The sequence below is a fragment of the Opisthocomus hoazin genome, chromosome 12, assembly GCF_030867145.1.
Source record: "Opisthocomus hoazin isolate bOpiHoa1 chromosome 12, bOpiHoa1.hap1, whole genome shotgun sequence".
NCBI classification, from domain to species: domain Eukaryota; kingdom Metazoa; phylum Chordata; class Aves; order Opisthocomiformes; family Opisthocomidae; genus Opisthocomus; species Opisthocomus hoazin.
Window position 1 is genome coordinate 16,612,214 of NC_134425.1, and position 15,470 is coordinate 16,627,683.

General features: G+C 50.5%; 1 protein-coding gene across 4 annotated transcripts; it reads left to right on the plus strand.

Annotated features, from left to right (window-relative positions):
• The first annotated feature begins 1,240 nt into the window (after window positions 1-1,240).
• Window positions 1,241-15,470, plus strand: DRC7 (dynein regulatory complex subunit 7). Of its 4 annotated transcripts, XR_012765326.1 has the most exons (19): window positions 1,241-1,316; window positions 1,612-1,769; window positions 2,286-2,460; window positions 3,334-3,459; window positions 4,391-4,585; window positions 4,918-5,073; window positions 5,332-5,550; window positions 6,268-6,396; window positions 7,335-7,410; window positions 7,957-8,085; window positions 8,945-9,073; window positions 9,728-9,954; window positions 10,843-11,055; window positions 12,136-12,246; window positions 13,359-13,466; window positions 13,976-14,170; window positions 14,636-14,775; window positions 14,921-15,107; window positions 15,198-15,470. XR_012765326.1 is itself a non-coding variant. In XM_075433617.1 (18 exons), exons 2-18 carry the CDS (start codon window positions 1,633-1,635, stop codon window positions 15,051-15,053), a joined length of 2,598 nt encoding a protein of 865 aa, XP_075289732.1. In that variant the 5' UTR covers window positions 1,241-1,316; window positions 1,612-1,632; the 3' UTR covers window positions 15,054-15,470. The 4 variants fall into 4 exon arrangements, 3 of the variants coding, with proteins under 3 accessions (XP_075289732.1, XP_075289734.1, XP_075289733.1); XM_075433617.1 differs by having other exon boundaries at window positions 14,921-15,470; XM_075433619.1 differs by having other exon boundaries at window positions 13,979-14,170; window positions 14,921-15,470.

Sequence of the window (15,470 nt, forward strand, 5' to 3'; positions counted from 1 at the left end):
CCCGCTTAGCATCCTTCAGCGGCCGGGGAGAAAGGACTCGGCGGGAGTCCATCCACCGGCACGGACGGCCCTTCCCGTTAGCAGACGGCTCGTGAACACTGACCCAATCCGTGGCCCCGGTGGGACCCCAGACAGGGGGAGTATCTGGCAAATCCCCAGGAATCTGGGGTTTTGTGCGCCCAACGGGTTTTGTGGTACCTGCTTTTGACGCAGCAATAACACCAGATACCGCAGCGGCACACATGAAGGCCAGATAACTGCGTGTACTCAACACACGCCGTTTCGCAACCACAACACGCGTTTGCTTTGCCTGTTTTTTTTTTTTTTTTTTTAATGACTTCTGACCTCTAAAATCTGGTGAGACGTCCTGGTGGGAGATGGAGGGATAGGGACCTGGTCCTACCAGGCTTTGTTTGGGAAACAGTAACCAGCTGCGAACGGCGCTAATCGCTCCAAGTGCTGCTGCTTGAGGTACACTGACCATCCTCTGGGCACCGCGGGGCTCTGACTGCTACAGGCACCCCAACGCAGCAGCAAACGGGAACATCCACCCGTTTTTTTTTCCTAACCACAATGAAAACCAGCAAACAAGTGTTTAGCACCTGACCCTGCTTACAGCCTAACGAACTACCACTTAAAAAAAAAAAAAAAAAAAAAAAAAAAAAAAACAAAAAAACACCAAAAAACAAATAAAAGGCAGGGCTCATGCTATCCTTTGCTGCCAGCTCTTAGGTGAGAATCTCTGCTTTGTATTGCACATTTTAAGAAGCAATGAACCGGGACAGAAGCTTGCCCAGAGATGCAAAGGCAGCTCGGCTGCAGGCTTAGCAAGCAACAAAGGAATGCGGGGGCTGGCTCTTTTGTGTGGGTTGTTTTTTTTTTTTTCTTCAAAAGGGAGTGAAATCGTGGGTTTAAGAGCAGTCTGTGCGTCTCTGAGGGGCTGGTGGGCAGGGTTTGGCCGCTTCCCTGTCGTTTTGCCCCAAAATCCTCTGGACCCAGGGGGGCTGCTGCCAGCACCAGGCCGTGCCTCGGGCAGCACCGGGAGGTCCAGTCAGGCCAGCGGACTGGGAGGGCTGGGGCAGCTGGGGGCTGCGGGAGGCACCGGCGGGGTCCCTGGAGGTGGGCTGGGGCCTGCCTGGGGTGGGGAGAGGCCTGGGGTAGGCCGCGGTAGGCGGAGGCCCCGGGGGTAGGCCCGGGGTAGGCCGCCGCTGGCGTTGCCATGGTGCCCGGGCCCGGCTGCAGCCGCGAGGCCGGGGAAGGCGGCGGCTGTCGGAGCGGGGGGAGCAGCGTCCGGTCCCGGGGCGCCCTGGTACAAGGTCGGTTCCTCCATCTCGCCGTCTGCTCAGCGCAGGGTCAGCCTGACCGCAGGCGGGGGGGAGCGGGCAGCCCCCCGCCTCCCGGGGTGTCAGTAGATAACACAGCCTCCGGCCTTGGGGCTGCGAAGCGTCCCGGTCCTCCAAGGCCGCTGCATGGCCGGATGGGCCCGGGCAGCCTGCTCCAGCGTAGGCCAACTCCATTCCTCCAGCTCCCCAGAATCACTGCGGGCAGAGCGCGAGTATTTCTGTGCTGTGGGTCTGGGTGCCACCCCGAATTCACCCTGCGTTTCCTTAGTGCCCAGGAGGAGGAGGAGGAATGGAGGTGCTGGAGGAGAAGGAGGAAGAGGAGCGAAGAGAAGAAGAAGAGCTGAAGGCTTTGGGGGTCGGTGATAGCCACCAAGATGTGGAGACGAAGGCATCTGTGGAGCCGGTCTGCGTCCCAAGCGATCTGCTGTAAGTCATGCATGTCTGTTGGGTACTGGGACGCATAGGGACAGTCCCTCATGCCTTGGGGACACTTGGGGATGGTCCCTTTGGGGCTCACGGGGAGACAGGACAGGCGAGGATGGCACGTGTGGTCCCCTTGCACAGGGCGGGGAGTGAGCGAGTTTCTCGTGCTTGCTGTGTTTCACAGAATCACAGAATGGTCGGGGTTGGAAGGCATCTCTGTGAGTCATCTAGTCCAACCCCCTGCCAAAGCAGGGTCACCTACAGCACGTGTAAGACATGGTCATTCCCTTTGTACGTTCACTTGCTGCTGTATTATGACACCATATAAAGATCTCCTGAGCCTCTGGGCATATGTCATCCTCTGGAGTGATGGCTGTATCAAAAACATTCCCTTGGGTATGATCCTCATTTTTTCCCTGGGAAACAGGGAGCCCTGGCCATGTTTTGGTAGTGGGTCATCTTGCCCACATTGCTCCTGGCTTATTACCTGTGTATCTCTGCCTCCTCCTGCCCTGGAAGTGATGTTGACTGGAGCTCCAGTGACACATCCCAGTTACCGTCCTCGTACAAGACAAATTCCCTGAAGGAAAAGAAGCTGCTGCGCATTGCTGACCATTTTCTCCAGCAGTATGCTCACCTCTGCCCTGACCGCAAGCTGCTCTTCCTCTGCCCGGCCAACGAGTGTGGTGTGGAGGTATGGCACGGCGTGGGGCTGGGCCACAGCGTAGGGGGCACTTGGCTTCTGTCGTGCTGAATCCTGGGGAGGGACAGCAGCCCTTTCTGCCCTCGCTCCTGGCCAAAGGGAACGGGGACCCGCTTGCTGTGCCCACAGCACTCTGAGCAGGCACACAGCACCCTGGGAACACCCTGGCTGTCCAAATCCTCAAGCACGTTGTACCACACACACGGTAGTGGTGCTCTGTAGGCTGCAGGCAGGGCTGCAGCGTGATGCCTAAGAGATGGGAAAGACCACAGAAACGGGAAGGAAAGTGAAAGAAACATATGAAACAGATAAGGCGCAGGCTTAGTCACAGATGCGGAGCCTGGATCCAGAGTTAGGTCTTGTTTGGAAGTTTGCAGAAGTTACAGGGAGGGAAGTAAATGTGGAAGTTTGTGGTCTGGTGTTGTTTAGTACTGGGCCCAAGCAGCACGACTGTTGTCTAGTTCTCGACCTGATGCTCCCCCAGGCATCTGGAATTGCTCCTTTGGACCAGCTTTCCCCAACATTTCTTATATTGTTAACATACAAGGCAAAAAATGCTGGAGGATGTAAAAGCTGGAAAGGGCAGTAGCTATTTGTTTTGCTTGAAAACCAAGAGAAGAACTGGCTCACATCTGTAACGTGTCTAAGATGAGCTGGAAGTTTCAGCCACAGACAAGCAGGTGGCCTCAACCCCCTGCGATTTCTACCTTGGAACAGGTGAGGAGGGTTACTGATGCTGTTGATATGCTCTAGGGAGGTCCTGAATGTGAGTGGCAGCATCTAGGGGCGGTCTGAGGATGGGTTTGGACAGGAGGCTCTGCCAGGCAGCTGTTGGCTAACCAAAGTCCTCTTGTTGCCCTACAGAAGTTTGTGAGCACAACGGTGAGGCCAACCCTGCTGCCTTACACGGAGCTGTACCGCTGGGATGGCTGTGCCAGCTTTGTCTCCGATTACCTCACCATGGAGCCCCTCAAGTCCCCTATCACACCGGTAAGAAGGGGGCTGCAGTCCCGTCAGAAACAGCCCTGTAATGGAGGTGACAGAACACAACGTGGAAACCCCAGTGGCTGGGATTACAAAGGTCTTTGACCTCTCCATCATCCCCTCGTTCCTTAGGCAATCCCCCGACTTTCCCAGGCCCTGTGCACTCTGTTTGGACCCGTAATCCCAGTACATGCACAGGGTTGTATCTGTCAAGCAACGAAACACTATTTCTGCAGGACTGGGCCTGACCCTGCTCTTGGTCACCCCCGATGACCAGCTGGTCTGCTGTGGGTTGCAGTGGCAGACAAGCTTCCCCTCCAAAGACCAAGAGGCCTCGGAACAAAGGAGCATACGAAGCCCAGGGGCTGATGCTTGGCCTCAGTGATCAGTTTTTAGGGCCTTTAGACATTTCTATCCCAATTTTGGGGACATTTTGGGGTGACTGAAGGGAGATTTCTAAACGGGATGTGGGAGCAGACTGTGTAGAACCTCTCTATATGCAGTATATGCATACTGATCCCTTTGCTTGTTCACCAGTGAGGGCCAGAACACTGCATGTTCCCTCCTTTGAACTATAATTTAGCTTAGGGGTCTTTTGCTTTGAAACACTGCACACAGACCAGCTAGAGATGGAGGAAAGCCCCACTCCAGAGTTGCGGTTAGCATTAGGTTTTCAGCAGTTTGATGAGTTTGTCCTGCCCATCTCTCCTTGTTGTTAAATTTGTCACCAGATTTGGGGTCAGAATTTCCCCATATCACTTTGGAGGGGAATTCCAGGCTCTGTGGCTTACATAGGCATTTTATATAACCGATTGCCTATGGCTGCAGAGCCCGGGGATATGCGCAATGCTCTCTCTCTCTCTCCCCCCTGCTTTGCCTGGTGCATGTTTCAGCTTCACAAGACAAGCACTGAGAACGTGCATCTCTCTCTTTCAAGCCCAGTTCGCTCTATTCCCCAACCACCATACTGAAATACCAGCAGGGGAACTGCTTTGACTTCAGTGTGCTGCTGTGCTCCATGCTGATCGGGGCCGGGTACGACGCTTACTGTGTGCACGGGTATGCCACCCGCGAGGTATGCACCCTGGACGAGACTCTGGAGCTGTGCCCGCTGCTCGAGAAGCCACCGGAGGTGAGACCTGCAGTGAGCAGGCAGGGTGGAGCCCAGTGTGCATGCTCAGGCTGGTCATTTCCAGTGAGCCCCAGAGCTGAATTAGGGGGAACAGCTTGAGGTCCACGCTGGGTCTCAGTCTACCAAGCAGGGACCTCACCAAAGGGATCTTTTGAGTGATTTTCCACAGTTCCCTAAGAGGCCTCTTTGGCTTCACTGAATTCTGTTCACCAGGTCCAACACTGTAAACTGCCAAGGGCTGGGGACTGGGAGGTACCTGTAAGCTGTGTTTTTTCTTCCTTCTCTTGATCTCTGCTGGGTTTCACAGCAATACCCTGCTTTTGTGGAGGCAGGTACCAAAAGAGGAGAGGAAGAAGTCGTCCAACAAGTATAAAGTTAAGCCCCCACCAGACCTGCAGAGCAAGTTTGAGCTTCAGCAGGAGGCCAAGAAGGCGGCAGAAGGTGAAGCTGCTCGTAAGAACAAGGAAAGAGGAGAGGAGAAAGTCACGGTAAGTTAGTGAGGTCCACCTCACTATAAACTCCAGGAGAAAGAGCTGAGACACAGGTAGTGGCTGACCAAAGAGAGGAGGTCACCACCCTCTGCCACCAAGTGTGACATAACCCTGATCGTGGCCACCAGCACTTGAAGAGTGTTAAGGGCCTGGAGATATTTAGCAGTGGGCAGAGAAGAGAATAAGATTGCCATTGGGATGGATTAAATTGGCAATAAAGTGTCAATAATTACTGCTCTGTCCTCTGCGCTACAGGGAGTGGAAAAGCCCGAGCGTGACCCTTTGTATGGCTTACGGGTGCATGCGTGGGTTTTGGTCCTGTCTGGGAAGAGAGAGGTTCCTGAGACCTTCTTCATTAACCCCTTCACGGGAAACAGCCACAGCACCACGGATGAGCACTTCCTTGGGATCGAGAGTGTCTGGAATCACAGGAACTACTGGGTGAACATGCAGGACTGCAGGAACGGCTGCAAGGTAATGAGCCCTTAAACACCCTGTGCCTGGGAGGGACAGCTGGGCTAACCTGAGTCCTGGGGAAGTCCAAGATCAGTGGTGGTCCCAGTTTCCACTTAACCATTCCCTGTGATGGCTCTGGTCATGCTGCTCTGATTGCATCGACTCTGGAACTACTGCAGGACGCCCCAGACCCTGAGCTAATAAATACAGATCGCACCCATTAAACCCCTGTGGTGCTGGAATATCAGCTTCTAAGGCTGGCTGGACACTCCTTCTCTCAAACAGCGGCTTGTAAGGCAGAGGATGTTTTGAGACTGTCAGGCATGGCTCAAGGCAAGAGAGATCTTGATTTGGCTCTTCCCACACCCCAGCTACTCCCCTGCTCATACAAAGCCTGGGAGGCGAGGGTCTGAGCTAGAGCAACTTCAGGCCCCTGTGAATGACCCTGGGGCTATGCGTGCCCCAAGGAAGGAGGCAGAAGCGTTTCCAGCAGCTTCCTCTCCTCTGTGGTAGAGGCACCATGAGGAAAGAGGTCTGCAACCCTCTAGCACAGGGTGCTTTTGGGGGCCCACCAGCCAGCCAAGGGTCTGACGAGCCCACCTCACTGAGACCCAGGGTGGTCTGTCTGGAATCCTTTAATTCTGAGCATCGCAGATGTGCAGGAGCAGCGTTCAGTCTAGTACCAGGCCCGTGGGACTGCCCCGTAATTAAGTGGGTTTCTTCTGTACGGCCTAGGATCTCACCTTTGACTTGGGTGACACTGTCCGCTGGGAGATTATGCTTTTGGAGAGCAACCAGCCTGTTCAGCCGCTCCCAGATGCTGAGGAGGAAAAGGAGTTGTCTGACAAGGAGACGAATGATACGGTGAGTGACCCAAATGATGGCTCTCGTGCAGTGGGGATGCTGTAGGCAACTGGTATGTTCGCAGGCCCTCGTACATCTGCCTGCCTGCTGCCCTCTCCAGGTCAGATCGCTATTGCTCTAGCTAGGTTTCGACTGGCACTTCAGATTCCTTCTCAGTCTTGAACAGTTCTGATGCTTTTTGAAGCAGGACCCCAGGTGGTACTTCTGGTCTCCCGAGTGGCTGGGGATCTCTGCAGGCCTCTAGTGCGTTGACCTTTGGGATGAAATAATTTTAAAAAATAAAACCCAGACTGAAATTTTTCTGGACACGCTTTCTCTGCTGGTCAGCACCCTGCTCTCTTGGCTGCTAGCTGGAGTTGCCAACCAGATGTAGAAAGAATGTCTGTGCTCTAATATACCAAAAAATGCTGTGTACTGGAAGTGCAAAATGGTGTGTTTTCCTGCTAGGAGAACACAGCATGATAAAGCAGTCACTGCACCAGCACAGCAGAGCAGAGGAACAGCAGTAACAGTGCGTTCCCTCCTGTTATCTACTCTCTTCAGCCTGTGCCCAGAACCAGGGAGCAAAGCGCCCGCCACAGTCCACATAAAACAAGCTGGTCATGAATTTGAATGACGATTGTCACGTTCCTCCCCTATCCAGCATGAGTGCAGCCAGAAGGAGATAACTTCATTAGGCTTGAGTAGGGGTGTGCTAGTGAGAGCGTGGGGATGCAGTAAAGTTCTCCTTCCACGTAAACTGCAGTCTGCTGCTTGCCCCGTCCTCGGGCTGCGCGTGACCGACACAGCTCTTGAATCTCTGCTGCCACGTTCCCCAGGACCAGCGCAGCCTCGCGTGAGCAGGGCTCTGATCCCTGCACTGCATTCTCTAGAGCCAAAACGCCTCCTGGCACAGTGAGAGAAGCTGCCAAGAATGCAAATCTCTGCTTCTGTTTCAGCAGGAAAAGGAGGAGGAAGACATGAGTTTTGACATGCCGCCATCGTGGGTAGCCCCAATCCAGGTATCTCCCAGAGGTATGTATTTTGCCTTTGCCTTTTGCTTGCCCCCCAGCTAACCTTTCAGTGGATTTGAGACATTTGTTTAGCTCAATCAAGAGTCCTCCCTTCACAATGGATAAGGTATGGCAGTGAAGCGCAGTAGATGAAGGCAGCAACAGCTACTGGTGTGAATGCCTGCCCTCAGTGCGCTGCCTCATCCTGGCTGGGACACCCCCCCCCCCCCCCCCAGACAGACAGACGGACACACACAGAGACACTCAGTCTGTGTTCACACTCTGTTTTCCTGCTGAATGATTTTGTCTGGGACGGACTTTCTGTTGCTGCTATGCACAAGGTAGTGCCCCTGCATTATCAAGTGTCTGCTTTGGGAGAGAAAAGAGTTCTTCTGCTGTTGTAACATTAAAGCACAACAGGCAGGGTCTGAACAGTTTTACTGGCAGCTGAATATGATCAATAAATGCATGGTTTCCCTTAGACCATGGCTTTCCCCTCTTGAATTCTTTTTCCCTGGGCTGAGTACAAGGGGGTCAGTTTTTCTGACACCTCTCTTCTCCACTGCAGAGTTTGAGACCCGCTATTCCCAGGGGAAGAAGGTTATCCTGTACAAGAAAGCAAAACTGGAGAAGTGGGCGCCGTACCTGAATGAAAACGGGCTGGTGAAGCGTCTCACCGTCTACGCAGACTTAGACTGTAAGAGGGATGCGTGAATGTGCTCGCCGCACTGCGCAAACACAGCCTGGGCTGTGCTGGTGGGAAGGGGGAGGTGGTGCCCCTTCTGCCAGAGTCTCTCTTGTGCTTGCTCGTCCTCCTCTCATGCGTGAGGCACTTGCCTACCACATCTTCAAATGCTTCATGACGCTCGCTGTCTGTCAAGCCCTAGAGCTTCCCAGCACTGCTAGGGGTTCCCGCAAGAGTTTGAACCTCTCTTACACCCCAGTGCTGAGACTGTTGAGTGTTGCGAGGCCTGCTGCTTGGCTTTCTAGTCTCCAGAGAAGTGGAAGGCTGGTTTGACTTGATCCCGTAGTATCACTGTTCCCACTGGTGTCAACAGGAGCAACAGAAAGGGGCAGCTACGAACTGGGGATATTTCTGTACTCCAGAGTGTTATTCTTTAAAAGCTGGTCCAAGAAACTGTGCAGATTCCTAACTGGACATACAGTGTCCTGTCCTCAGTCCTCTTGGGTAGCATAATGCCCCGATCTCGTTTCCCTTCCCTCCTGACACTGGAGTTAAATATCTGGGGTGGAATTTCTCCTGCCTAACTGCAGCCATCTACCGTGCCACCTTCTCCCCCTGAGCCGACTACTTCAGTTCTTGTTGATGGAGAGGACTAAACCCTCATGAGGTAGAATTCACCTACTCGGACGTAGATTAGGATTCATCTACAAAACGCCCCTGTGCACAGGGCCGATTCCAGTGACTGTGCGATGTCTGGTGCGGCTGTATCGGGAGCACAGGGTGCTTGCACAGACACCGAGAGCTCAGCAGATGACTCTTACCACCTCCATCAGGGTGATGTAAGGCTGTGACATGGTTTGTCTCCTGCCAGGTACTGAAGCAGTGGAGGTGAGGGAGTGGTTCAAAAACCGAGAAGACATGTTGGATATGAGAGAAGTGAATAAACAAACACAGCTGACCACTGACTACTTCAGGCCAGGACACCTCCTCAGTCTCAAAGGTATTCCAGCTCATCTGGGCAGCCACTGCAGCTGATGGGATTTCACGTGAATCCCTTCCAGCAGTGACAAAAGCCCAAAGCTGGGGGTGCTGCAAGCTTCTGGGACGAATTGCCTGGATAAGTAATACGGGCTCCAGTGGAGAGTAGAGAATTGGGTTGTTGGCTTGCAGTCCTGGACAGTGGTCCCCCCTCAGCATAACAGAAGGAAAATACATACCTAATATATATAGGGCGATATCATTTATTTTTACCAGTAGAGGTGATAGAAGTAGAAACTTTCTCCTTAGGTTTATGTTTGGTCTCTGTGTTGTGCAGCTGGGGGAGAGAAAGTCCTGCATCAGATCTGTTGCTAAAGCAGCGTTTCTCTCCAAGAGGCTGCACCCATTCCTGATTTGGGAAGAGCAGATTCCAGGTTCCACTCGCTACTGCCTTACTGTGCGAGGAAGGCAGCAGCCCTGCAGAGCTGTCCTACCATCCTCAGGATATGGCGTATTGCTGCACAGCAATGTGGAGATAACGTTCCCTTCTTATGCCCTTACGTGCATCTGATTTATTGGCTGCTGGAGAAAATGGGACTTCCTCTGGACACACTTGTGCTCACTGTATTATGGTTGCTAACTCTAAAAATGTACGCAATCTCTCTTATGTCCTTAGCTCACACCTATGGGTCGCTGGAACCAGAGACTAAACGTACAATGGAGTTTTACAATGAGGCACGAGTCGATGGCCTCCAGAAACGCGTTGAAAATGCTACCGAGATGACAGAGTACTTCGTGGGGCAGGATGACTTCCTGCACCTCCGGCACGTGGAGTTTGGCAAAAGAGGAAAGAAAGTACACTTGGCTGGCACCAGAACTGACGTTAACTCCCGGCCTATAGTGGTATGGCCAGAAAAGTATCTGTCACTGTGATATTTATACGATGCAAAACGTACTGCGTAGGGCTTGAGGTTCACTTTCAGTGGGCAGAGCCAAGGCAGAACTCCAGAGGGACGCCCAAGCCTTGTTCAGCTGCTGCGTCTCCCAGCTGCTTGCCTGACAAAGAGCTGTGTCTTGACCGGTTGTCACAAACTGCACTGAGCAGCTAGAATGAAACTAGGAAACTAAGACCTGGAAAATGTGTGTCAGAGAGAAGAGAAAAAGCTTGACTATGACTTTTTTGAATGTAATTGTCACAAGACTTAAAACTAGTCAAATGATTTCATGTTCTGACTCCAAACTAACAGCATTTTAGGTTCCTGATGAAATGCCCCATCAGTGATTTGTTACAAGCAGGTAATCTACCTCTTCCTCTAGTTGGGTCTGATTTGCAGAACAGAAGAGGGAGGAAATCCAACATCTGGCAGTACGGCTCAGACACTTCACCTGCCCAGACAGAGCCGTGAAGAGGCCTGCCTCTGGACCAGTGCCCAACATGCTCCTTTTTCCTTCCCTTTGTTGGAGAATGTGGGAAACCTGGTTGTGCTCCAAAATACCTTGCCTGCTGCAGTTCCCTCAGGCAGGGATGCATCCCAAGCTACCTTTGAGCTTGGAGAGCATACTCGGCTCCACCAAGAGAGGACTTCCATATTGCTTAAAGCAGCTTTGTGCTTTTTTTTTTTTTATCAGATACAGGAAAGAACAGTAGGACCACGGGCCAAGAGATGCCATTGTAGTCCAGACAGAAAAGCCCAATTTTCACCTTGGCTTTTTACCCAACTCTCTGCAAATGTCGCTAGTTTTCTGTGTTGTCTAAGCTGCTTCCCTCTCTTTCTTTTCACCCCCCATTAGCAAATCAAGGAGTGTTTCCACAGAAACTTAGAAAAGCCTGCTGATGAAGATGTAGCAGAACGTATCTTTCTGATCACAGAGGAGATGATCCATCTGACATATCACCTCAAGGATAAATACATCACTGCCTCGAAGGATTTGTTCAAAGTGGCAGAGATGAATAGGAAAGGAAATAAGATGATCATGACCCCAGAAATGTGCATCACGTACCAGGTATGGAGAAAAACTGCTTGTATCTTGAAGTTTTTCTAGATCACAAGACAGAAAGGGAGGTGAAATGTCAGTGGAAGAACTACAAACATGGCATATTCCATGCTGCCCCTCTGCTCCGTCTGCACCCCCCGCCTCAGACAGCCTCCAAGGCTGACAGCGCAGACACCCCTGGAGATGCACTGCCGTGCCGAAGTGACTGGGCACGCAGGACGTAGCGTAGCGTGGAAGGCTTGCTCTAGCCATGCCTGAGGTCATCTTTCCAGACTCGGTCATCAGGTAGAGTAGACACAGCCATGGGGATCTTGCAGGATGCTGATTCAGCAGCTGTTGGGCTCAGTCCTGTGGATTCATGGCAGGGAAGCTGAAATTTCCTCTGCTGTTCTCTCTTGAAGCAGAGACTGCAGCAGAGAAGCAGAAGCGGACAGCATGGGTTCTAGTTCCTGTTCTGCCATGGACTTCTTGGGTCACATCATTGCTTAAGTCTCCCAGAGTTTACCCTGCAGATGCAGAGCAAGATGCTGAGGCTTAATGTGTGCTGATAGATAGCCTTAAATAAAAGATAATCCCCCAAATGTGGAATGCTGTCGTTAAGCCGAATTATCTCATTTGGGGTGGGGGGTGTGTTGCTCCACTGACATCACTGATGTGAGTCTCTAATCGGGAGCAGAAGTCTGTCAGTAAACTCTGCAGTGATGCTGCACAGTTACGCTTAGGAAAATCAAAGAGTGCAAACACAGGATTTTTTTAATATTATGCAAGTTTCTTTTAAGTTTCTATTTTCCATTTGGGAGAATAAACAGGAGGCAATTGCTGGAGTGCCATCATTTCATCTCTAGCCCTGCAAAACTGGTTCCAACCAAGTAACGGCAGTGTCAGCACAGTGCCAGGCGTGCCATCTGGCCTATGTTGCTGATGGATTCAGAATCAAAATGAAGTCCAAGACACTGTTGGCCATGAGTTAGACGTTTCAGTGGTGGAAATCGGTGTCGCTGTATTGACGATCGCAGAATTGTGCCAATTTGTGTTAGCAGAGTACACCCTTGGAGCACTACTGTTTCTGACTACCTTATCTGCTTCCAGGCAGGGTCCTCTGGGAAAGGCAAGAAGCTGCTCCATCTGTACAAACTGTTGCAGGAGCTGATGGAGGAAGAGAAGCGGGTGAAGCAACAAGTCAGGCAGTCTGAAGCTGAGGTAACAAGGAGATGTCCACACTGTTGTCAGAGCTGGTCAGGTGTGGAAACAGGTTCAGCTGACTGGTTGCCAAAGCATCCTCAGCATGAACTGTGATGAAAACAAAACTCTGGTGTCACAAATCTGATCTCTGTGCTGAATTATCAAGCTTGCAACCCAGCCACAAAGATGTGGCTTTAATATATTTACGGAGAGTCACGCACTTTCCAGCTCCTGCTCTTCATTCTCCGGGAGGAAGACAGTTTCAGAGAGCAAATGACAGCATATTAATTGGGCATCTAGAAACATACCTGTCTTTTGCCTGGGAATGAGACCAGGAAGAAAGGATATTGTGTGTAACGTTGCATCTAGCTCCTAGGCATTTCCAGAAAGTCCTATCCAAAATATTGAAGTGACTTTTTGTGGGAACAACGGCAGAGAAATACTTCGTAAAATACATTGCTTGTGCTGGTAATCACACTGTGACCAGCGTGACAAATCCATGTTCTTAGCAGTCTTTGCAATTGCTTCATGATAAATACAACCATTCTAGCAGATGGAGGAAAAGATATTGGATTTTATTTTTTTTTTAGTGTTTTTGTGAGGAAGAGGAACCCCTGAAGGAGCTGGAGAGGGAATGCTCAACTACATTAGCATAGAATACTAGGAATAGTTAAGAACAAGATTGCAAAAGTCCTTTTTTTTTGTTCAGAAATCTGAGGCTAGTTCACTGTCACCTCATGAACTACCTTGCCAAACCTCTGAGTCTGGATGTATTAAGAGACAAAACATTCACATTGCTTGTGCTGTATATCCTGTTAAGACAAAGAAATAAGCCAAAGCTATCATACCATTTCAAAAGTAGCGGCAAGACTGTGACTCTAGAAGAGCTTTCTTAATGGATAATATCAGTAATTGTGTTCAAAAGTTTCATACAGAGCAGCAATCTAAAAATAAGACCACTATCAGCTTGATCTGTTAGCAGTCTATGAACATATTTGTATAGATCATCTATATTTAATCTTATGCTACAGCTCCTGCATGCAGCATCTGCTCTGTTAGCAGGTCAAGTGTGTAAAAGTACTGCCATTTTGTGGGAAAGCTGAAGGGTCTTTCTTCTGATTTTTTGGCAGGTGTTAAACATTTTGAAGATCCGTGAGAATGAAGAAACCGCTGTTAAATTGTCAGTTTCAATTTATAATACGGAGAGGAATGAAAAAAGACAACAGTATGAAGCCATGGTAGGTGGACTTCATAAATCCCAGTATTTATTACATGTACACAAAGAAATCCAGAGTAAGCTTTTTCTGTCTGAGGAATTATCTCTGAAGAGCTCTTAAACACAAATAGGGGCAAAGATCCAAGGAGCAGCTATTTGCCAGCCTGCAGGCTGGAATCGCTCCAAATACCCTGTCCTGATCTCTTTATGTCCATAGACAAATGCATTTTGTAGACCCCTTCTTGCACCTCAGTGCATAACACGCTTTGTGTAAGAGATGTCTCTACAATCAAGGAAATTAGGAAAAAGACAATGAAGTACAGAATAAAAACCGCATTGGGGAAGGGTTGGTATGCAAAGCTAGTGCGAAGCAGTAGTTTTGATCAAATTACAAGAAAAAGAAACATTATTTCCTCCCGGGGAGGGGTGGGGGGGGCGGAGTTTTGGCCTTTGCTTTCATTTTGCCTTACCCCAGGGTGTTGGGGAAGCAGGTAGATGGGACCACGACTTGTTCTGTCCTTTCCCCTCCAGAAGAACACAGTGGAGGATGACCTCCTGGGACAAGAGGAACAGGATCTGGATTACCTGGCACCTTTCCTTATTCAAATTGGCCCCAGAGAGAAGATGCCCAAGGGGCAGGCCCTGCGCGTCAGAGATGACTGCCTGACTGATTTGAAGCATTGTCTCGTTGATAAAGTTAACATCATCCAGGCTCGCTTTGAAAAGGTATTCCCAGCCTCGCTCCAGGACATGTGTGTTACTGGAGTCTCCTCTGCCCTAGCAGGAGGGTACCACACATCTCATTGGAAACAAACCTCCTTTCATTACTTGGAGAGACATAAACATGTCTGTATTTTTTTTGGTCACTAGCATGTGAGATCAAAGAACAAAATAGCTCCAGGGTGAAATTTAGTCCCTATCTCAATCAGCTGATTTGGTTCTCCAGTGCTTCTTGACTATAGTAAGGCAACGCATTCAAGTTTTGCTGCCTCTCGCTGTTCCACATATTTTGATTCCCCTTGTTTTCTTGTTCTGTGAGACCTCATCTCAAACTTACTGCCTCCCGTGTAAACAAACCAGCTCCGATTTGTGGTTTCCTCCCTCTCGGCCCCCTGAGCTTTGAGTTGCACTTTGTGTACCTTTGCTCCTTGCTCTCCCCTCTGTGACCTGTGGTTGCCTGCTCCCCAACAGGCCGTGGAAGAGCTGCAGAAGAAGAACCAGTGGTTTCAGGAGAACCGGAATCAGCTCAGTGCAGAGGAGGAGGCTGACTTCCTCACCCGTCACTCTGAAGCCACGTTCCATATCCACATTCTGTCACTGAGGCTCAACAGGTACTGGGAATGCCTGCCTGCGCGCAGTGCGCGGGGGAGGTCTGCCAGTCGGCACCCCGGGAATGCGGCACTGAAGCTATCCTGTAAAACGTTCTGCTCCGCATCCTGCTGCAGTTTTCCTCTGCTATCTCTCTCCTTGCTCTAGGGAAAAGCGGACGGCGCCACAGAAATATCTTGCTGTTGAAGAGAGGCTGCGCAGGGATCCTCGCCTAGCTGAGCACCTCAGTCCTCCCCGATTCCCTTGTTCCTTCACACCAGATGCTGGAAATCAGTGCTGAGGCCTGGCAGAAGCAGCCTGGAAAAGCGTGGAACGGTTTCTCTACTTGCTTGCAGTAAATTTTTTATTATCATCAGATTCATGGCGATTTTTAATGAACTTGCAGCATTCCATTGTCGTCTTCTGTTCCCTCTTTTGTTTCAAGGCCCACCTACAATTACATCGAGAGGCTGTAGGAAGGCAAATTGTCTCCTCATGCAATTCCATCGTGGCCGAGACTGACATCTGAATGAGACCTTAGCTTTAAGGTCTGCTTCAGAAGTTGCTACAAATCATGCACGCAATATTGCAGGGCTTTTCTTCCCCAAGCCTGCTCCCTAGCTGCTGACCTCAGGAGTGGGATTACTTGGGAATACTGTTTCTTTTCAACATAATAATATTTTAACAAATTTATAATTTTATTTTGTAAGTAGCACAA

What these genes read in the sequence shown, in the direction of transcription:
- DRC7 (XM_075433617.1), top strand. Translation starts at nt 1,633, where the DNA reads ATGGAGGTGCTGGAGGAGAAGGAGGAAGAGGAGCGAAGAGAAGAAGAA. An exon ending in CCAACGAGTGTGGTGTGGAG is followed by an intron (nt 2,461 to 3,333) that starts GTATGGCACGGC and finishes GTTGCCCTACAG; the next exon opens with AAGTTTGTGAGCACAACGGT. An exon ending in AATCCAGGTATCTCCCAGAG is followed by an intron (nt 7,411 to 7,956) that starts GTATGTATTTTG and finishes TCTCCACTGCAG; the next exon opens with AGTTTGAGACCCGCTATTCC.